Source organism: Rhinichthys klamathensis, unplaced genomic scaffold, assembly GCF_029890125.1.
Source record: "Rhinichthys klamathensis goyatoka isolate OS25496 unplaced genomic scaffold, OSU_Roscu_1.1 h1tg000248l_1, whole genome shotgun sequence".
Classification (NCBI taxonomy): domain Eukaryota; kingdom Metazoa; phylum Chordata; class Actinopteri; order Cypriniformes; family Leuciscidae; genus Rhinichthys; species Rhinichthys klamathensis.
Genome location: NW_026606770.1, coordinates 923,745 through 946,004, shown reverse-complemented (window position 1 = coordinate 946,004; position 22,260 = coordinate 923,745). Strand labels below are relative to the sequence as shown.

Genomic DNA, 22,260 nt, shown 5'->3' with positions numbered 1-22,260 from the left:
TTTTATTTGACTTGTGACTTGGCCTCTCATTTTACGTGATTGATGATTGATGAAGTGGGCATCAAGCTGAGTTTCGGCACCCTCCAAGTTCACGTGCAATGCATGCAAGGGGCGGGGTTAGGGGTAGGCCATCGTGGGGTCCGGATAACAGGAAAGTACCTCAAAATTAAGATACAATTTATATAAAACGAAAATCTTTTAAAAAGAGTCTTTCTACATAACAAAACTCAATGAAGTGGTCAAAATCATGTCTTACCCCTCATATCTCCAGACATTGCGCATCTCATTATGTGTTAGCCTATAATATTTAAACATAAATATGAAACTAAATATGTTTACTTTAAAGGCTACAACACGTTTACAGCAGGCACGGCGCCAGGATTCCAGGTTTGGATGGGCGGATGGGCCAGACCAATTGTGCATGGGCCTTAAATTAAAAACGTTATCCAATCACTGTTTAACCTAATAAGAATTACTGACTAATATACTGTTATATTATCTGTACGTATAAATAATATAGATTTTAATAGCTTGATGCTCTTTGAATATTATCAACATGATTGATATTCAAACTGGTATGCTTTTTTTTAGTTTGTTTATATGCAGTCCAAGTTTCGGATTCTCTTAATGAATGAAGATTATTGGTACCCGTCTAGTTATTTCCTTACACGCAAATGCAGAACACACAAGGCTAGTTGGCAGTCAGCTGTAGTCTTCGCAGTGTTTCTCAAGCGCAGCTTCTTAAAGCAGCACTAGGTTACTTTTCAACCTTCATAATATATTTCCAAGTCTCTTGTGATGGTACATCGACTTACAATAGGTTGAATGACACGTCTGCCATAGCCTGACGGGGTCTGTAGCGTTTTTAATCGTACTTAAACTTCGGGTTTCGGGTAGTAACCGGCGAACAAAGAGAACTACAAAATTCGACTGCTTTACGGCATATACGTCACTTCCACCACCACCCCCACTTCCTTAAAATCGGACGTGCGAGCCAAATGTTATAGTCAAGGCCGAAGCAGCACAGAAAAACAAGAAAGCAAAGGTTTTATCGGAGCAAAGCAAAAAGAGAAAAAGAGAAAGTGATCGCGTTAAAGGCAGAACGAGGATCAACATTGGGCCAGCATTTTCTCGCTGGCGTGAGCTGGAGGAGGAGGAGGGGTGCCCGACCGATGCGGACTTGGCAAAAAAAAAAAATCAAAATCAAATGAAAGCCTGTGTCTAAACGGCGTGCACAAGTTTGGTAGGGGCTACATTCTTGCAAGTAAATATATAAGATGTACAAAATCATATTTTAGGATACCTAACATGTCTGTGATATTTGTTTATTTGTCTTGCCTCAAGCTATAATGCAAATCGATTTGTAAAATTTGCAGATTCATTTATGGTAGCTTGATATTATAATATTGACGATATATGGTTATTATCAACCACTCAAACATTGCATTGAAGTATCATATAGATTCAGTAAAACGGTAACCAATAGACTAGGCTACTATAATGACGCTGGCTTGTAAACGTGATCATCGCGATCATTTGTCGTTAGAAAAAAAAGAAAACCCATGAAATTATATTCATATGACATGCTGAAATATAGAGTAGGGGGAGGCTGCAGACCTGGAGCCGGCAGATATACGCCCCTGGCAGTTTTACGACCCTGTTGTTCCTGATGCGTCCAGTAGAGGGATATACTGCGAAATAACATAATTAAATCGACGCTTAATAAGCCGTCCATAGACTTGACAATTTTGTGTTTTTTGTTAATTTAAATATAAACGTTATAGTGTAGATCTGCACGGATTAAATTATCTGTTTAACAAAAAAACAAGGGGGGTAAACGGACATCAAAAGAGATTGAATTAGGTTACACAAATCAATGTAATATTACATTTTGTGAATATAAAAACATGTAAGGTTCTTTACAACAGACTCAATGATATTATTTGTTTGATAAACCTTTGAGTTTAAAGGTTCTGATATTTTCTTAAAGGAAGAAAAAAATGAACTTTATATCAGAGGAGAATATTCTAGAATCAGGATTACTTTGAATGGTTCTGTCTTTATGAAGATGAAACTTGCCCAGAAGACAAAGTAATAATACCGTATAATCAAGTTTAACATCGTTAGAATTAAAATCTGACAAAAATAGATTCTGTCATTTGTATGTTAAATAATCTGCTAAAGTTATTGTTTTTTAGCAATGATGCAATATTTATTATTTATAAACGATTAGCTCGATAGAGCTAGGGTAGGTAGATATCAATTCATTTATATATCAATGGATGGGTCTATAATGTATTTTGACAGGTTTCTGTTCTATCTGGCTTAAACTTAGCTAACCACGTGTAGGTTTAGCTTCCTCTATCTTCTCTACTCAATTTAAAATTAAAATTTTAATTTTCTTTTGTTGCCTGTCTTTAGCTTGGCCTCTTCTGGTAAGACTCTGTTTACTCCTTGCATTAAAACATACTCCACGTGGTTTATAGAGCAATATTACAGTAGATAATGGAAATATGTTAATTTTTTTTACAGTCTATGGTGTGAACACACAAAAGACACATTTATAGGTATGTAAATGTCTCTCTCTCTCTCTCTCTCTAAGTAAAGAGTTAAACTGCACACTCACTCAAATACATTAAAACACATTAAAAACTTTCCCCATATGGTTTGAATGTAGATTCTGGTTTGAGTTGTTTCTTATAAATGAGATGATCTAATTATCTCATTTATATCTTAATATACATTTTTTCTTAAAATAGCTTACTGATCTGGACTCAAATGTAGGGTATGTGCACTTAATGTGGGTTTTTATCATACTCTGTCTTTACCAAGTTCTCTTTAACTTGGATCTCATAAAGGTGTGTTTGCTTTAGCTACTTAAAGAAATACACACACACACACACACACACACACACAGAGGGACAGGACAAGGTCAAATTCACCATGGATGTCCTTTTTAAACTTTTTTAATGTTTCATTTTTAAATGTTTCATCAGTGAGCAGGAGCAGTTAAAGAGAAAAAAAACAGTTAAAGAAGAGTGGCAAACCATAGGGGAGTCATTATAATTCATAAATGGTGTTAATAAATATTTTTTTGTGAACAACAATATTGTCTATATCTTCTAAATGGCCCATGGAATTTTAGAAAAGGGATAAATTGTGTTTGTCTTCATAAAATGCTGTGTAGGACACTGTTTTGTAGCTGTATGATGACCAATAGAATAGTACAGCAGATATTTCATTGAGGATCCATATTATTACACGGTACTGCATGTCTAATGGGCTAAATATATTTAATATCTAAATGTGACTATATAAATTCACAAAAACATATTTCACTCAGTCTCCTGTATATAAAAAACTACGGTGAATTGGCCTATAACTGCAGTAGGTCATAGCATCACCTGTCATAACACATAGTTGATCCAACTATGCGTATTTTTAATTTTTCAATTCACAAAAACAAATAGGTTGAGTGAAGAGAGTGAAGCCCAACTGAATATCTACAGAAAATTTAATCCGTGGAGATCTACACTGTAACGTTTATATTTAAATTAACAAAAAACACAAAATTGTCAAGTCTATGGACGGGATATTAATGTGTAAGCATCGATTTAATTATGTTATTTCGCAGTATATCCCTCTACTGGACGCATCAGGAACAACAGGGTCCTAAAACTGCCGGGGTGTAAAACTGCCAGGGGCGTATATCTGCCGGCTCCAGGTCTGCAGCCTCCCCATATAGGAAATATATGCCACTGTACCTGTGATGAAGACATTTCAGACGCGACGCAAGCAGAACACCTGCATGTGACCTCCTCCTACAGTGTTCAGGGCTATCATGGTTGTCAATAATTGCACGTGCATGTAGGATGACAGAGTTTACGACAGTAGTAGAGGTCTAGAGGACAATACTGTTTCCCAACTGTAGGGGGACCCCACCCCGAGAGCAAAAGTTCCCTGGTGTTACTTTAACCCAGACGTATGAGGAAGTTCTTTGACATCGGCTTGGTGTGTCACAACCTTTAAAGGTGCCCTATGTAAAAATTGAGGTAAAATTATCCAAAAATTGAGCTACACGCATCAAAAGAATGAGAAGAAATAAGTGCAATGATGTCATTAAAAAATTGACAAGTTATAGTGCTGCCGAGATATAAACCTAAATTAGCACGCTAAATTACTAGCGCCGGCCCGACTGGTGTCGTAATACCAGTTTCGGCCATGGGAGGCGGTATGCGGGCAACATACATAACCACCAGCCAAACTGCAGTACACGAATAACTCGCACGGCTTGTGGGCGTACTTGAACCTGATGTCAATCGCGTCTATATGAGACCGGCCTTTATAATTTAGTGTTGAGATGTTGTTCATTGAGTCTCTAATCTCTAAAAATCTCCAAATGAACTGCGGTCTTACTATCGTGTCAATTGATTTGATTAATATGCGCGAGGGAGAGAGAGAGCAGGAGGACTGCGCTCGTGTTGTTTGAAGACGTGAGAGTGCGCGCGCGCGGCCGGGGCTCTCTCTCTCTCTCTGCTCGTTATAAGCCCTGTCAAGCGCAGCAGTCATTATATTCTACATCACTCACGGATCAAAATAGGCTTTGGCGGGACAAAGCGGACGATTTGACGGTTTTAGAAGATTAACAACCCGAAACTAAAAACAGACTAGAGTAGGCCAACTTTCTGGAGGTATACTGCCCCCATCTGGTATGGAATATGTGGAGTATGAATTTATTTTTTGGCAGACATTCCACATGGCACCTTTAAACAATGTCAACTTAAACATTAACAAGTGTCTTTGTGGCTTGCCTGTAATAAAAGAAGCGGGTAACTATTTCTTCAACAAAACAAAAAAATTCACTTGCATTTGGTGCTTGGCAAGAGTTATTTTGGACCCTGATTACACCCACTCACCCTTAGACCAATTGAAGAGATCAGACTCAGAATAAGTTTTCAACTATAAAGTCTTTTAATGATCGTTACAGAGTGAAACGCAGTGAACAGACCGGTACAACAAAAACAAAACAACAAAAAAGAAGTCTGGAACCAAGATCGTACATGTCAGTTGAAGCAGCTGGCATCTCAAGACATTCTGCTTCTCATACTGGTGTTACAGTTAAAGTGGACCCTCAACCTTGGAGATACAAACACGGGGGAAATTCCTCATGTTTTCAGTTCCCACTGAATGACCAGCAGACATTTTAGATTTATAGACACAGCTCCAGATTGAAACAAAACACTGGGTTAAAGAAAAATCTAAATGTGCTCCCAATTCTACCTTTAAACACCATCCACACACACCCCACTGCACATCCCAACAAACAATGCGAAATTGAAGAAAAATAAATCAAGGCACAAATATGAATACTGCAAAAAATGTAACACTCTACACATTACAGATCTGTAATGGTGAATAAATTATCTTTTAAAATGTTCTATCTATTGTTTCTTCTGGATATTTTCGGAAAGACAGCTGAACAGGATGAGAGGGGTCGGTTTGGGGTGTAAAATGAGATGAGGACAAATGACTGCACTGAACAAATCTTCCTTAAAAGCTACAACTGATTTACCACCAGACCCAAACACACCAGGGCAGTCCGTTTCCCATAAAACACTTTATATCAGGGGAATGGGGCATGACACCACCACCACCACCACCACCACCACCAAAAAGTTAAATAAAAAAATAATTCAAATCAACTTAACATTCAATATTCATATTGCAACCCACCTCACTTTAAGAACGCTGTGTAAATTTCTGTACCTATCTGTGTAACCAAATAAAAGCATTTTGCAGCGGCACAAAAGCTAATGATTAACACACTCCGTAACAGGCCTACCCGACTCCGTATTGCAGCATAAGATCACGTTTTCACTCTGTTAGCACACTAAAGTGTGGCCAACTGCCTGCAAAACAAGAAACCAGTGCACTGTGAAGATGGAATGATACTTCTTTATTTGAGCATTCTGGAAACTAGTACTTCCCCTCTCGAAAGCCTATAACCGGTCTAAAATGCCTCTATTTCTACATTGAACAACACCTATTAATCTCATCAGCTGCCTCAACACAAACACAGGGCGTAAAACAATAGCTTGGCATCCCATTTGGACGCCGACTTTGCTTATGTAAATTCGTTGGCCCTGTGCGGTGGAAAAGCGAGGTGACGTTTTTTTCAGTCGTGTTCCACTTCATTCTCTCTAGCCTACAGCCTCTTACACCAGACTGCATATGACACATACTCACTTCATGCATACCAAAAAACACTCGCAGACCTTCAAAGCGACTGGCTTGAAATGTTTAGATTGAGATTTACCACACAATGCTGAAAGAGGAAGAGAGTAAAAAAAAAAGGGGGTGTTTAATGAGGAAAAGCAGACTTTGGCACCAGTAACCTCCATTTAAGTATATTATATTCAGTTTATTTCTGAAATGACAGAATTTTTCAATTCCTCATCCGAGTTGGTCAAATGGTTTTTTTGTAACCTGTAACCACAGTAAACGGGTCTGATTAGACCCAACTGCTAGTCTGATGGTTTAAGAAGAGACTGTAAACAACAGACTGGGCACTGGAGATCACTTCGGGAACACCATACTAGGGTTTCAGGAAATCATCCAACTGAGAAAAAGACAAAGCAAGCTGAGGACCTCAGAGATGCCATGGCTCAACTACACTTTAGAGACATGCAGATGGAAAGAACCTAAAGCAGGTGCAATAAAGTGTTTTTGTGAGCTGTGAGTGTCTCAACTTCAAGTGTCATTAAGTCCAGTTAATATCGCAGACCATGCTGCTGACAAAATATCACCATCAATGTCTAATTCTGAGTGGACGCATACACAAGCACACAGACAGCATGAGAAGATATGAAATAGCAGTTTTAGGACATTTATATGATAACTTAAAATATACACACAAAAACTAAAGCAATGTATGATTCATCGACAACTCCACAAAAAAAAAAATAATAATAATATATATATATACAAAAAGGCAAACATGTACCAACAGCTTGTACTGCTCAAAACTTTAACAGCATAAAGTCGTCATGGCCCAAGGGTACTCCGAATGCCATTCAAGAGTAACGGAGAAGTCGCTCTCTCATCTTGGCCCTAAACATCACCCAGTACTTCACACTGAGAGCTACACACACACACAAACAGACAAAAACACACAGGTTGAGACACACGCCAAACCCGGCGAAGGGCGTTTTGGCTTTAGCAGCTGCGAACCTGACTGACCTACAGGTCATCCTGCGAACGGCCCGTCTCCTAAACACCTTGCTATCATTTCAGTCATATCTTTTACTACCTTGGAGTGCACTTCAAAAGTGAAACATGAGAATGATTATGCTATTAACAAAAGTAAAGACAAAAAAATGCAATATGACAAAAAATAAAAATTCTTTAAGACAAAATAATCATTTAACAAAAAATAAATTAAGGCATGCAGCAGGTAATGATATCGGTATTTTTTTTTTTGCATTCTGCAGTCATCGCTGATATTCACTGTCAGTCGTGTCGCACACCATTGAAGAATAAAAAAAAATAATGAACAGAAGTCAAAAAACAACAATTAGCTGCCAAAAAGAAGAGTGTTTCCACTGGAATCACAGGCGTCTTTTGGGGGGACAGAGCTAAAGCATTGTTTAAAAGGCCGGTTATTTACAGGGGAGTCAGGGTCATGCACGCAACTCGTCACAGCCTTCTGTTCAGCCATGGAATTGGGGGGAAAATAAACTTAACACCACCGAGGTGAAATGTATATCGTAATACAAGAAAAAAAGTTGAAGTGAAGGACAGATTTAAAATACATCCATTTAAACGGCGTTGACGTCTTCTAAACAATTTGTCTCTTAAAAAACGATATGTATAAAAAATTATACTAACAGAACATGACAAAATGTCTATTGGCGTCAAGAGTGCTGTTGTAATGTAAAACCAAGCTTTCTACAATGTAAGCACAGATGACTAGATCTAAAGTTTGATAGCCTATAAAATTCAATTAAGGCTTCGCAGTAAACATCTGATTTGTTGACGCTGGCACTCCCCACCTTTTTTTAAAATGTGTTGTGATCTGATTCGCTAAAGCCAGCATGGACATAGGAACATGCAATTAAACGCACGCAGTCACGCTAATACACTTTCACAGATATGATCCAGTAATCTTACATACGCACACACACTCACGTCACACAACTAACTGTGCATTAGACAGGCCTTTGCCCTCCTCACTCCTGTTTTTAAGGGCATTTGGCATCGATACATCACATTTTCTGACTCTGGGTCACGCCGAGGGGGCGAAGCCTGTCAGTACTCTGCTATGGGGGCGAGCTCGGGATTCAGATTGACCGTTATGTTCTTATACAGGCTGCTCAGAGAGATCTCCGGAGAGTACTGCAGATTGTTCAAGCCGTCCAGATGCTGTCGCTCTTTAGAGTACCTCAGCAACTTGTACCTGAGGGGAGGGCGAGATGAACGTGGGTTAGTGTGTCCTTGAGATAATCTGCTACAATTTGCAGAGATCTATATACATATGACTGCAAATATGATTTTTTCACACATGGGTCAATCCACTCTAGGCTACAAAACAAAAGAGGAATGCAACTTTTGTTTAAGGTCATGTGGTAAAGCAGGTCAGAGGTAAAGATCGAACAGTGCAGTGAAAAGAAAGCTGTTTTTCACCTTGCAAATATTAGTTCTTGAAGTCCTAGCCTCCAAAATTGGGGATAAACAGAAAGGAGATTGATTAGGAAGGGGGAGCAGGGACAATTTTCCTTCACAAAGTGCTTGTTAGAACAAAAAAAAGGTGCTTCCTCAGTGTCGACTTGACCCTCTGCTAAGCATGCAGTTCCTGTTTTTAGGGCCCAAGCCCAGGGGACGCAGGGTCCTATTGTTTTCCAAAGGATACTCATTATTATTGTTTTTCTTTCAACCTTTTGGGGGCCTTAACATGCTCGAACTCTTGAAACTTGCACACGCAATGGAATTGTCGGCCATTAAGGCTGGAGAAATAGTTGACATGGGGGGGGGGGATATTCCATGTTCTGGAATCTAATACTTAAAGGATTAGTTCACTTTTAAAAAAAACTTTTGCTGATAATTTACTCACCCCCATGTCATCCAAGATGTCCATGTTTTTCTTTCTTCAGTCGAAAAGAAATTAAGGTTTTTGATGAAAACATTCCAGGATTTTTCTCCATAAAATGGACTTCAATGGGCACCAAACGGTTCAAGGTACAAAAGACAGTTTCAGTGCAAACTGCAAACTGTTCAAATGGCTTTAAACGACACCAGATGATGAACAATGGTCTTATCAAGCGAAACGATCACTCATTTAAAAAAGAAATAACGTTTAAGTTTTATAAGCTCAAATGCTCGCCTTGCTCTGTTCTGTGTGACTCTCCTGTTCGAACTCGTTCAGCAAAATGAACAAATCTTTTTATGAGTCAATTCGTTCATTTTGGTCGTTAAATGAATCAAATGACTCGAAAAAAGATTTGTTCATTTTGATGAACGAGTTCGAACAGGAGAGTCACACAGAACAGAGAAAGGCGGGCATTTGAGCTTATAAAACTTAAACTTTGTTATTTCTTTTTTAAATGAGCGATCGTTTCGCTTGATAAGACCATTATTCATCGTCTGGTGTCGTTTAAAGCCCTTTGAACAGTTTGCACTGAAACTGTCTTTTGTACCTTGAACCGTTTGGTGCCCAGTAAAGTGCATTATATGGAGAAAAATCCTGGAATGTTTTCATCAAAAACCTTAATTTCTTTTCGACTGAAGAAAGAAAGACATGGACATCTTGGATGACATGGGGGTGAGTAAATTATCAGCAAAAGTTTTTTTTAAAGTGAACTAATCCTTTAAGGTCAGGAATCAAATACTGTATATAAAATAAAAAATTCAATTCCTCTTATCCTTACTGTGTGCATTTTAATACGACTTTAAACCATTCAAGCGCAAGACCCGCGCGCTGTACACACATCCAAAGCGCGCTCACAGAAAGTGATATTTATGTTTTTTTAAACCGTTCAAGTGCAAGAAGACTCGCACGCTATTTTCTGTGCACATCCAAAAAATGCACACAGAAAGCCGCATCTCATACTGTATATAGCGTGAGATACTGAAGTGAGTTCTCTTCCACGTCTTTTTGCACTTGAACAGACAAATACACACAAAAATATGTCAAAATAAACTCGTAGACACAGTCGGTTAAGTCTTAAGTGAACAAATGGTATTTTGGATCTGTGCAGCTCTTAAAGAGACAGCAGCCTAATATTCCTGCCGCAGTCTCTAGAATAATGTTAATCAAACAACAAAAGACAGAGAAAATTCACTCGCTACTTTAAAAACACACAACCAAGAACAAAATTTTAACTTAGCCCGTCAAATTTCGTTTTACAATTATCTTCTCTCTCTGAGTGCTCTGTGTGTGTTTGTGAGAGAGAGCTCACACAGCACTGATACAACAGTACTTTTTAATCCGTAAGTAACTAACGCGCTAGTTTTCATACAAAAGAATTATGCAACATAATTAGGTACTTTAGTTATTATTAACACAATAACGTAACACGTGCAGGCTACGTTTCTCAACACTGAGAATGAATAAATAAACGCCTGTTTCTCCAGACTCACGCTTATCAGTCATCCACAAATCACAGCACTTTCATAATCACTAAGCCATTGCGATTTTAATTTTATTTAGATGTATTGTTCATCAATACTTAAAGGGTTAGTTCACCCAAAAATGACAATTCTGTCAGTAATTTCTCTCCCTCATGTTGTTCCAACCCCGTAAGACTTTCGTTCATCTGCGGAACACAAATTAAGATATGTTTTATTAAATCTGAGAGCTGGATCACTCCTCCATACTAGTCCATAGGCTTCTTAAGGGATCGAAACTGGCCGGCCCAAAAGTTGCGAAAGACATCGTTAAAATAGTCCAAGTGACTACAGTGGCTCAATCTTAAGTTTATCAAGCGACGAGAATACTTTTTGTGCGCAAAAAAACAAACAAAAATAACGACTTTATTCAACTAATCATTTCCTTCTCTGTACGGCCGTGAAATTTCACGTAGTAATTTTGCGCAAAGCTTCTAGGTTGGACGTCACACGTAGGCTCACTATTGGCCGACGCTGGTCATGTGTGTGATGCGTGACGTACAACTTAGAAGCTTTGCGTAGTTTCACTACGTGAAATATCACGGCCGAACAGAGAAGGAAATGATTAGTTGAATAAAGTGGTTATTTTTGTTTGTGTTTTTTGCGCACAAAAAGTATTCTCGTCGCTTGATAAACTTAAGATTGAGCCACTGTAGTCACTCGGACTATTTTAACGATGTCTTTAATAACTTTTCGAGGCCGGCAAGTTCAATCCCTGAAGAAGCCTATGGACTAGTATGGAGGAGTGATCCAGCTCTCAGATTTAATCAAAAATATCTTAATTCGTGTTCCGAAGATGAACGAAGGTCTTACGGGGTTGAACAACATGAGTGTGAGTAATTACTGACAGAATTTTCATTTTTGGGTGAACTAACCCTATAAGCATTTTATAATTTGCATGGCTGAATGATGTCTTCCTCTTATCTGAGTGACCATGAATGACGGAGTATTTTAAGATAATCCATGTGATCACGCCCGTGTGATCATCGAATCCAGATTAAGTTAACTCAATACAATACTTCAACTTTCCACATCCACCCCAGCCCGTTTCCCTTCAGGAGTCAGAAGTATCATGACTACTGTACTGTCCTCGCTTATGAACTCAGACGGCGGGCCGCGGGAGTGGAAGGGGGATCGAGCGGGATTCTTTAGTGCTGTCGATTTTCAGTCTCTTTTTAATGATAGGCCTTACGCATCTGTCAATCATCCCCGCTTGCTATTTGGGGAATGAACCCAGTCCTACGATTGGTCGAACTCCGCTTCTTTTGCTGTTGCTTGATTTGAGGACTGCACAGAGGCGTCACCAGGTTTTTGCGTAGTTTAGAGTGACAAATCGTACCAGCGTACTTTGAGGTCAAAATGCATACAGGTTAGCAGGTCTGTGTGTGTGTGTGTGTACTGACCTCCCCAGAAACTGCACTTCTCCTCGGTGGTGATGGGGAATAGATTTGTATTTGCCAATATCACCTTCTGGCCTGGTCACATTGAAACCTGCATAATGAACCCTGAGAACAAGAAACCCACCCACACACACGCTTCTGTTACATATGCATTTATTTGTTTATGATAACATGACACATACTTTAGTCACGCACAGAAATCACCACTCTCCACTCTCACCCTGCTTAGCATCTCTTTAATCTCCTTCCATCAGGAAGAAGATATAGGAGCATTAAGACTTCTACATCAGAGATGTAGCTTCAGAGACAGCACCTTCCCTCTGGCTATTAGACATCTGAATTTGCACTGACTGCTAGCAGCACCTTATTAACAGCAGGCACTGTGCACTTTCTGGGCCGTGGGGTATTATCCTTAGAACGACTGCAGGTTCTGGTCTAATGTCTTATTGTTGTTGGGATTGTTGATGTACATTGTTGGTGTATTTTTGATGTTTGTCTTTTAGGTCATTTATGTCTGAGTTGTACCAAAACAAATTCCTATCAACTTGTTGACATGGCAATAAATTATTATTGAAATGAAATATGGTGAAGCAACAAATTGTTGTTACACAAAAGTAACTGGATGGTTATAAACTAAGTGTTATGCTGCTCTTAGAAATATGCACATACATCCAATTAAACATAACTGACCTGTTCCAGAGATCATCGTCCTCTCCGCCCCAGCCCCAGAATGCATTGGGAAAGCCATTGATCTTGAGGAATTGTTCGACAGTAAGTCCACTTACTCCACCGAAAAACTCATTGTAGGGAAGACTGAAAACACACACACACACACACACACATCAACACTCAGTAAACTAAAGTACCACTATGCAATCAAAAGAGAAGGAGCGGGGGGAAAAATAAAAAGAAGAAACAGAAACCTTACCATCAGGAATCACTTGAAAGCAATAGGCAACAAAAAACAAGCCTTTTAATAGCACAGACTATAATGCTACTTCACAAGGTGATGAGGAGATACAGCACACTTACTTCCTTGCAATCTCCCCACAAAGCATTTTGGTTTCAACCAGAATACGTTCACATGAACAACCGTCCTTAAAACTCAACCATGGCAAAGCTGAACCACGGGGTCTAAAATCAGTCCTTGGTCACATGCAAAATAAGGGCAAATTCTCCAACAACCCCAAATACTTTTGAGGGACAATTAGAGCTGTGTTTACACCTCATTACACAAATGACAATCTGCATAACAAAGACTCCTAAAATCACCACGTCCCAAAAGCATTTCAGTCTTACATTACATCAAAGTTCTATGAGCTGCTGTGAAAATGCAATAATGTGAGGATGAACTGCTGCAGCCCTGCATTTATTTGACCAAAAACGTGAGCTGGTCTTTTATAACAAGATACACATACAGAAACAATACACCAGGAAGTGAATTTAAGGATTAAGGGTTTTCAGGCCCTTAACATTTCCATGACCCATTAAACCCATTAAAATGATAGATACAAATAAAAAGACTCTAAACAATGGCATGAAAGAATGGAGAAAATAATGGTTAAACAAGATTAATGACACATTATTTAAGAAACGCAATAGCCACAAAAAAAAAAAATTCAAATCAATGCAAACACACCCTGAATATTGAATAGCCCAAATATAGCGTGAATTTGATGACCTCACATTTTCTATCAAATTAAAGCTGAATACAAACGCTAATGTTGAGGAAATCACAAATGTTTTTTTCAACTAGTTTTGTCTTAACTAAGCCAATTAGATTTGCAAGTAAAAAGGCAGTTCACACGTTCACATCTCATGATCATGGAAGTGGCAAAATACGGCAAATCTAAAGAGGCAACAAATCACAAAAAGACACTGATGTTTATAGTGAGAAACTATATTTTGTGGCATTCAAGATTAAGCTTTGAACATTCTTGACTAGGTTTTTAAAAATGTCCTCTTTTTGGTTACACAAATAAATTTTTTTTTTTTTTAAGTTGTCGTCTTTGTTTAAGTGAAAAGGCTAATTTTAGATCTTAATCAGAAAGATAAAACCAAACAAACAACCAACTAACTAAACACAAATCGCTTAAAATCCACAAGGGTCTACAGGCAGTGGATAACATCACAACAGTTTATACACACACACACACACACACACACACTTAACACGACAATGTGTGCTCTAAAACACTAGAAATGTCTAAAATACGCACTTTGAAAACAAACTGAACTCAACTTATCTGCATTTAAAAACCTGGAATATCAAGAGCCGGGCAATAAAGAAAATAAACGTTAAACAATCAGAGAAAAAGCAGAAAGAGGAGAGTAAAAGTAATGAAAAGAGAGAATAACTAAAGTAAACCTTTCAGACAGATCACTTACATGTACATGTACTTGTCGAGCTTGGCGGCGAAGTGACGAGGCATCTGACCACAGCCGTAGTAATTACGGTCGTTTTCTGGGATGTGATCGACGTCGTGAAACACCACACAGTCCCAGTCCAGGTCTTTCATGGCCTCTTTAAAGCCCACGTTAAACAGCATGGCACGGTTAAACGGCTGAGTACCCGCCTGAAAGCACAAATGCAAGACTGAAAAAATGCAGACTAGAACGCGGCAGCACAATTCACCGTGAGGCTCACGCAATAGTCACTTTTTACACGCCACACATCCATTTCCTCAGGGTTCCGTTTTTTGAGAATGTGCGATTTAAAATGTTATGTGGTCGCATTTGTGCGAGTGGACGCCAGTGTTGCCAGATTGGGACGGTGATTTCCAGCCCAAAAGCTCACCAAAACCCGCCCACTACAAGAAAAAACCGCCCAAAATTTTACTGCCAAAATAATGTGATATAATTTCATTACCATGTCATTTAAGGTTGATAAGCACAATTTGTATCTCCTTAAAACAAAATAACGATGATAAAATAAAAAATAAATAAATTTTCCAGCAAAACAGATCAAAACAGGGCAATAATTAAGGAGAATTAGCCAATATGACTAAAATGTCCAGGTGGACACTGTCAAAACGGCAATCAAGAAATGAACCGATGACTTTAACCCTCGGAAGTACACATTGCAGAACATAACGCAGAATTTAGCAGTCAAAACGGATTCATTGTTGATTCAAACCTTTTTCAGCAGCTGTCAGGGACAAGTAGAGTACGAATGCAGTCTGGATGGTGTAAAGTTGCAGATGTTTGGTTAGGCTAGTGTGCACATGGACAGGAATCGTCCCATATTTGATTTCAATTCAAGTCATTCAACTGTGCTCTCCTCTCAGAGTTATATTCACCATAGAGTGATCTCCTTCCACGTGTGCGTTTTTTAGAGTTGCTCACTACTGTACACTCTTTTGTATAGTAGGCTATGTCACTTTGCCTTAGCGATAACTTGAATATACAGCTACAACTTCTCGCGCTCAATCGCGTCTGCCTGCGGATCGCTGATTGGCTAAAAGTGCGTGCTCGTCGGTGATGTCAACACTAACGCCAGCTGACTCTGCATGAGTGTGTGTGTACAGTAATGTCATGATGACTGGTTTTATGGACTACATGCACTTTAGTTTGGTTTTTTTAACCAATTAGACTTTAAAATGTAGATGTTTGAAAACCGCCGAAATTATCCCAAACCAGCCCAAATTTTGACCACCCGCGTCCCGCCCAAACCCTTTTTTACCCGCACAATCAAATTCAAAACCGCCCAATCTGGCAACACTGGTGGACGCTTGAGCAACAGAACGCTGTTGTATCAGCTGCTGCAGTCCGTAACTTATGTTCAAAATGAACGAGTAGCCTAGGCTACATCATGAATCCATTTTCCAAACCGTGTTTTTGACTTATTCTGAATCACTACGGTACGCCTATAATAAGTGTTTATATTCGGACTATTTTATCCCGGGGTCGTCTCGGCTGCGGAGTAGCCCAGTGCCTGCGTGACTCGCCATACGCCCGTTTCACACATACTCCGTATGCGGTGCGTCTGCGGTACAGGAGCAGCACGCGCTATAGTGCTTTCACATATGCTGCGTTTGCGGTGCGTAACTGATCCGCGGCTGTACCACAAACACTAGGCCTACTCACTATTTTTATTTCAAATCCAGAAGTTATGCAGCTACTTTTTATTTTTTTTTAAAAAAGTTTTGTCAGCATTGCGATTCTCTTTGTACACATATACAAACTTGAATGGAAGTTGAATGCACGTTTAAACACAATTTAAACAACATAGCATATAGGCCTATAATTTCATGCATTACTTGTATATATATTAAGTTGCTTAAGCAGGTGGTCAAATATTTAACCATGTAGCCTACTTATATTAAAATCGCAAACATTTTAAATTAAACCTTAAAATTGACAAAAAACAGCCGACTCTCATGCCTTTTCTTTTGCATTTAAATTTTAATACAAGAAATCTTGCATGTCACAAAGAACTTGTTTTTCCACCTCCACGAATGAGACGAGTGTCGTTCATTTATGTCCTTGTTGAGGTAAATTGTCGTTTTCCTTGCTTAAAACCCCGGTCTTAAAGTAAAAAGATGAAAAGTAGTATTTAATTAAATACATTTATGGTGAGATTACTACATTTTATTGAATTAAATGCATTTATGGTGAAATTACTACATATTCAGGTCAGTCTTTGTTCATTTTGACCACGAACCGTGCGCTGTCACTTTAATTCAGCGTTTGCAGCACAGCAGAAATAGACTCGGTGCGGAAACGATCTCTGCACTGCTGTATACGCACCGCAACTGGAACGCATCGACGGACCGCATCCGCGTGCAGTGTGAAAGCTCTAACCTGTTAACATGGGTACGGAAAAAAATACGCACTGCAACGGAGTATGTGTGAAACGGGCCTTAGACATTAACGGAGAGCAGTTCCGTCTACAATGTTCTTCCGCAAGACACGTGCAGTTTATTTATTGACGAACGTAGACGTCACGCGCATTGCACACTGATGGTGAAACGCGCCAATTACGAATTCACGAATTAAGGCATATAAAAATGATAAAAAATGGTCTCACGAAACACAGAGCCTCCTCCTCCTACGTCTTTTCAGCGGTTATATCTTCCTCTGTCGAGCGATTACGATTATGATCGCTCGACAGAGGAAAAGGAAATTATTATAAAATGCAGAAGGTAAGGAGTGTGAGATTTCTGCTTTTTGTTACAACTATAAACTTTGATAACGAAAAATCTGTATCAGTTTATTATAATACTCTAATCTTTTAAAATGTAATGCATACATTTGAATGTTTAATGATTTTTAAAAGATAGAAAGATGATAATAGACAGATAGATAGATAGATAGATAGATAGATAGATAGATAGATAGATAGATAGATAGATAGATAGATAGATAGATAGATAGATAGATAGATAGATAGATAGATAGAATATGATTCAAATATAAATAGATAGATTGTATATAATTCAAATGTAAAATGCTTAAAATTACAGATTAAAATTACTGTCCAAAATCCATGAAAATCCTGAAATTTGGCAATGATAATTAATATATTAGGTATTTCTGCTTTAACCCAGAAAGCCTTTGCTAGCCTTGGTCCATTAAAACCACTATTCATCAGCATGCATTGATTAATCCCATGGCATGTAGCAAAAAAAAAAAAAAAAAGGTGCGACCAAATCATATGCTGGTGTGACCAACTGAGAAAGTTGGTAGCACCAGTGCAACCAGTGGAAAAGTTAGTCTGGAGCCCTGCTCACGCAGAGAAAAATCGCGAAGCAAAGAGGACACTGACACACCGACAGACAAGATTATTATTGATATGAAACAAATTCTCAGCTCTCAGATTCTGTCAATTTAATTACGAAATTCAAACAATAAACACCGTTTTGGCGCTTGTAAATGTGACGTGACAGACCTCAGTTCAAGCCGCACGACGTGAACCGATCATCTGTTACTCTTTACTACTAGTTAATAGTAAATAAACACGAATGATCAATAGGTAATTTGAAAGTTACAGTTCAACTTACCGAAATGCAATAAAATCGATCGATCAGTGTTTTTCAACCGTGGAAAGAGGTCCATAAAACCGCTGGAGAACAATATGTCACGTAACGTTACATTTACCTCAGGAAAGCCATTTAATGACCATAGCACGTTAGTTGGACTTGCTACAGAGAGGAGTATTTTGCTAAATATGATAAATATATTAACGTTGCATATTTATTTATTTTTTTACCTATATCATTCAAATATTATAACGTTGTTGTCGTAAGAAACACATTTGAGATGTTATTTTTAACCTTTAATAATAATACCAGGTGACGGGGCTCTGTATGTTTACAGCATTAGGTGTTTGGATAACAATAACAATTAACATAACACATTAACGTAATATACTTAATACTTATCCAAAAGAATCGATATTGAGTCAAGATCAGAATCAAACCACAAGAATTTAATTGAAATTGTGAAATTTGTGTCAAGCAATAATAAAAACAGTAGCATACCAGTCCTTGTACCATCATGTAAACATTGTGTTGTCACTAAACTTAATAAAATTATGTTTAGTTACCAAATGTTTTGACAATCACAATTTTTTTTTATAAAAATTTTACACCCCCCCCCCCCCCCCCCCCAATCCCAATCCACCCATTTTATGTTATGTTACGTTATGTTATATTTTCACTGTTTACAATGGCAGGGCCTGTCATCTTGTCTTTTTGGCTTCTTCTTCCTGATTGCACTCCAGATCAAATCCCAGAAGGGAAAATCAAAACAAAATTAAATTAAAACTTATTTTGAACAATTTCTTTGTCATCTGCAGATTGATTTTGAGATTTTTGTGAAAAAAATCGGGGAATTTTTTTTAGGCCATATCGCCCAGCCCTAATGTTATTATTGTTGATGAGCTCACCAGGAAAAATTCCAGACAAATATGTAATGGCAATAAAGTTTTGGAGTATTAGAGCGCTTACCTGTTCAATGACATAAAAGGCAAACTGCAAGCGTTGGCGTTGGAGCATAGGGGCGAGATGCTGAAAGAGGATGGGAAGATGCTCATGTCGATTCCTAAAAGGGATTAGTATGGCCACCTGAGAGAACGACACAAAAACAGTCATGCTGATGTCCTGATAATCTTTTTTAAATGATGTAACCACAACAGTGCCACACCTTCCAGCGTGGTTTGCAATCTTTGGGCTTCCAGTGGCCTCCAAATTGAATGTCCAGAAGTTTGAGCCTCACTTCAATCTCCTCCACAGGAACCTCCGTCATGTTGACTTCCATCTGACCCTCTGCAAGCAAATAAGAAAACGAGATTTGAGAATACAATTTCTGTATGAGAAGTGTGTGAACACTAGGAGTGTGACGAGATTTCTCCTAGTCTCGCAAGACTAAAATGTGACAATATTTCTCGTCAATAGCCATGACGGAGCCTGAGGGTGAAATTAGCATAGAATATGCCACCGCTACATTTCACAATACATTAATAGTGCCGACCGTGGCACCGCCTCCACTGTCGTTTTGCCGTTTTTATCAAAATAAACGTCTGCTCATCCAGCACGAGTTGCAGTCGCACGAATGACAGTCCACTGATCGCGTGTGTGACGATGGCGGAGGAGAACAGAGCCTAAGCGTCTGATAAATGTCTTATCTTGTAGAATATGCGTTCTGCACCGCTGCTCCCTATACACAGAGTATGTGCGATCGCAGACCCGAAAGGATTTCTATAAAATCATATAATCTTTATAAATCTATCAAATATTGTGTAAAAATCTCATCTCGTGAACCCAATCTCGTGAGAAGTGTCTCGTCACACCCCTAGTGAATACCAGTTAAAAGCTTCTGACAGCCACTTTGATGCTAGGGATGGACCTATACCATCTTTTTCAGAATCGATCCGATACTTTTTAAATCAAGTAGAATTTCTATAACTCTGTGTTGAACTGATAATCACTCTTTTGTGTGTTAAACACAATCTACTTAATACAGACAACGTCATTATAAAGAAAAACAACAAATAAAAAAAATTATCTATGACAAAAATGCTATTATAAACTAGATTAGTGGATAATTCTAGGGCTGTCAACTTTAGTCGTTTAGTCGACTAATCGGTCGATGCCGTCTTGGTCGACTGACATTTTATTGGTCGACCAGTTTTTTTACCAATAGAAAGAAATGTTCAATGATTTACTCCTTGATATTTATTCCTTTATAAGCAGTTATATATTACTGTATTCTAAATATAATTAGCCTATGGTTTATCCCCAACTTTAAATGCTTTAATTTAGGCTATTTTGTAACAGCGCCACAGTTTAGCGCACACACACACACAGTGGTGGAGGAAGTACTGAATCTCAGTACTTAAGTAAAAGTACAAATAACCAGAGACATATTTACTTTAGTAAAAGTAGAAGTACCACAATGACAACCCTACTTAAGTAAAAAGTAAAAAGTACCTGATTTTAAATGTACTTTAAGTATTAAAAGTAAAAGTACTTGCATAACAATTTATTCTCTTAATGTCTATATTCTAATGATTAATAAAACAGTTAATTCTAACTCATTCAACCTAATACTCATATAATGATGTTCAATATGATGGAAAAGCAGTTATATTTTAAGTTTTTGTCACCATTTCTGAACAAGCTTGCAATTAGGCAATATACATATCAAGCTTACTATATAGGCCTACCCTTACTATATACGGTATATATATATATATATAGGCTATATATAAACACACATAATGTTAAAACGCCGTATATGACGGCGTTTGGCTGTAAACGAGATTCATTTATGGCCTAATTCTGAACCTCTTGGCTTGCCATACTAATCCTAACCAAACGTATAATACACACGCACCCCACATCACTACTAAACCTACCAATGCGTTTCCTATGCATGTAAAAACTAATTTTCGCGTATAAATTGCACGATAAACACACTGCGTGCTATAGAGACACATTTAGACACATATATCTATGGCAACCAAACTTCACTGGTGAGACAGAAACGTGCGATGAACGGACGGTCAGGATGACATTTTGGCAGGGAAAAACTGATCAGAAAATTTAACGCAAATGTAACAGAACGTTGTAGAAATGTAGTGGAGTAGAAAGTATAATAATTGCTGCAAAATGTAACGAAGTAAAAGTAAAAAGTATGCACAATTGATTCTACTTAAGTAAAGTACAGATACGTAAAAAATTTACTTAAGTAAAGTAACGAAGTATTTGTACTCCGTTAGTTCGTTACATTCCACCACTGCACACACAACACTCGGTTCGCACCTGTGGCTGCGCTGCTGCTTCGTGCTCAGTAAGGGATATAGGTAGTTTAGCTGTATTCATTCAGTTAGAAAGCTACTTGTTTCGGTTTTTATACACTATGTTTTTATCTCGATGCGGCGTGGACGCACTTGGAAAAAAAGAGCGCGTCGAACCGCGACCGCGTTGCTTCCATCATGAGCGCGCGCACCGCGCGCCTACATTTGAAATCGAACTTGAGCGCGCAAAAGACGTGAGCAGTCCCTTTAACGGCTTTATCATGCGGACTCAATAGATTGGGTTTTCTTAATATGTTTTTGTTTTTATTTGTACATTTGACGCATTTGAAAATAGCCTAAATAATGTAACAAAACGAAAATAAACCTATATGCGGTCCTACAATACAGCCTATTATTATTAGGATTGTTTTTTAAGCTCTTTGGGGTTTTTTGTGTGTTTGTTTTAAAACGCCTAGATCGGCTGGACAAAAGTTAACCCATAGCTTTGAAAGTAAAGAAGAATATACAGCCTGTATAAACGAGAGCTTTTGTTAGGATTGTTCATTGTGGCAGATAGCAGTTATATTTTTTGTAGCGTGTGGTGTGTCAGGTGCGCGATTGTGACTGTTACTATAGACCTACCTAGGACAGAGCTCCTCACTTTTTGCAGTTAAGAAAAAATCACTTAATTTTCAAAGAATTGTATTATTATTATATTTTTATGTATTTTTGATGTTTTTTCGTTGTTGTTTTTTTTTAAATGCTCTATGACAATTCTTAAAAAAATGTTCAATCAAAACATCGCGTCTTTTTTTATTTTTTATTTTTTTAGTCGACTAATCGTTGCGCAGGACAGGACTTTGGTCGACTAAGGATTTCTTTGGTTGAATACAGCCCTAGATAATTCAGAAGTAAAATTTAGTCTAGAAAAATCATGAGTGCACAATTATTGTATAA

At 38.2% G+C, this 22,260-nt stretch overlaps 1 protein-coding gene across 1 annotated transcript in view; it reads right to left on the bottom strand.

Moving 5' to 3' along the window:
* Positions 1-7,465: 7,465 nt before the first annotated feature.
* b4galt6 (UDP-Gal:betaGlcNAc beta 1,4- galactosyltransferase, polypeptide 6) overlaps positions 7,466-22,260 on the bottom strand; it is a 32,369-nt gene continuing 17,574 nt past the window's right edge. The window contains exons 4-9 of the mRNA XM_056266421.1: positions 19,209-19,330; positions 19,013-19,129; positions 14,451-14,638; positions 12,753-12,875; positions 12,066-12,167; positions 7,466-8,455 (exon numbers count right to left, since the gene is read on the bottom strand). Coding sequence (XP_056122396.1) covers positions 8,308-8,455; positions 12,066-12,167; positions 12,753-12,875; positions 14,451-14,638; positions 19,013-19,129; positions 19,209-19,330 — 800 coding nt within the window. The 3' untranslated portion in view covers positions 7,466-8,307. The remainder of the gene's footprint in view (positions 8,456-12,065; positions 12,168-12,752; positions 12,876-14,450; positions 14,639-19,012; positions 19,130-19,208; positions 19,331-22,260) is intronic.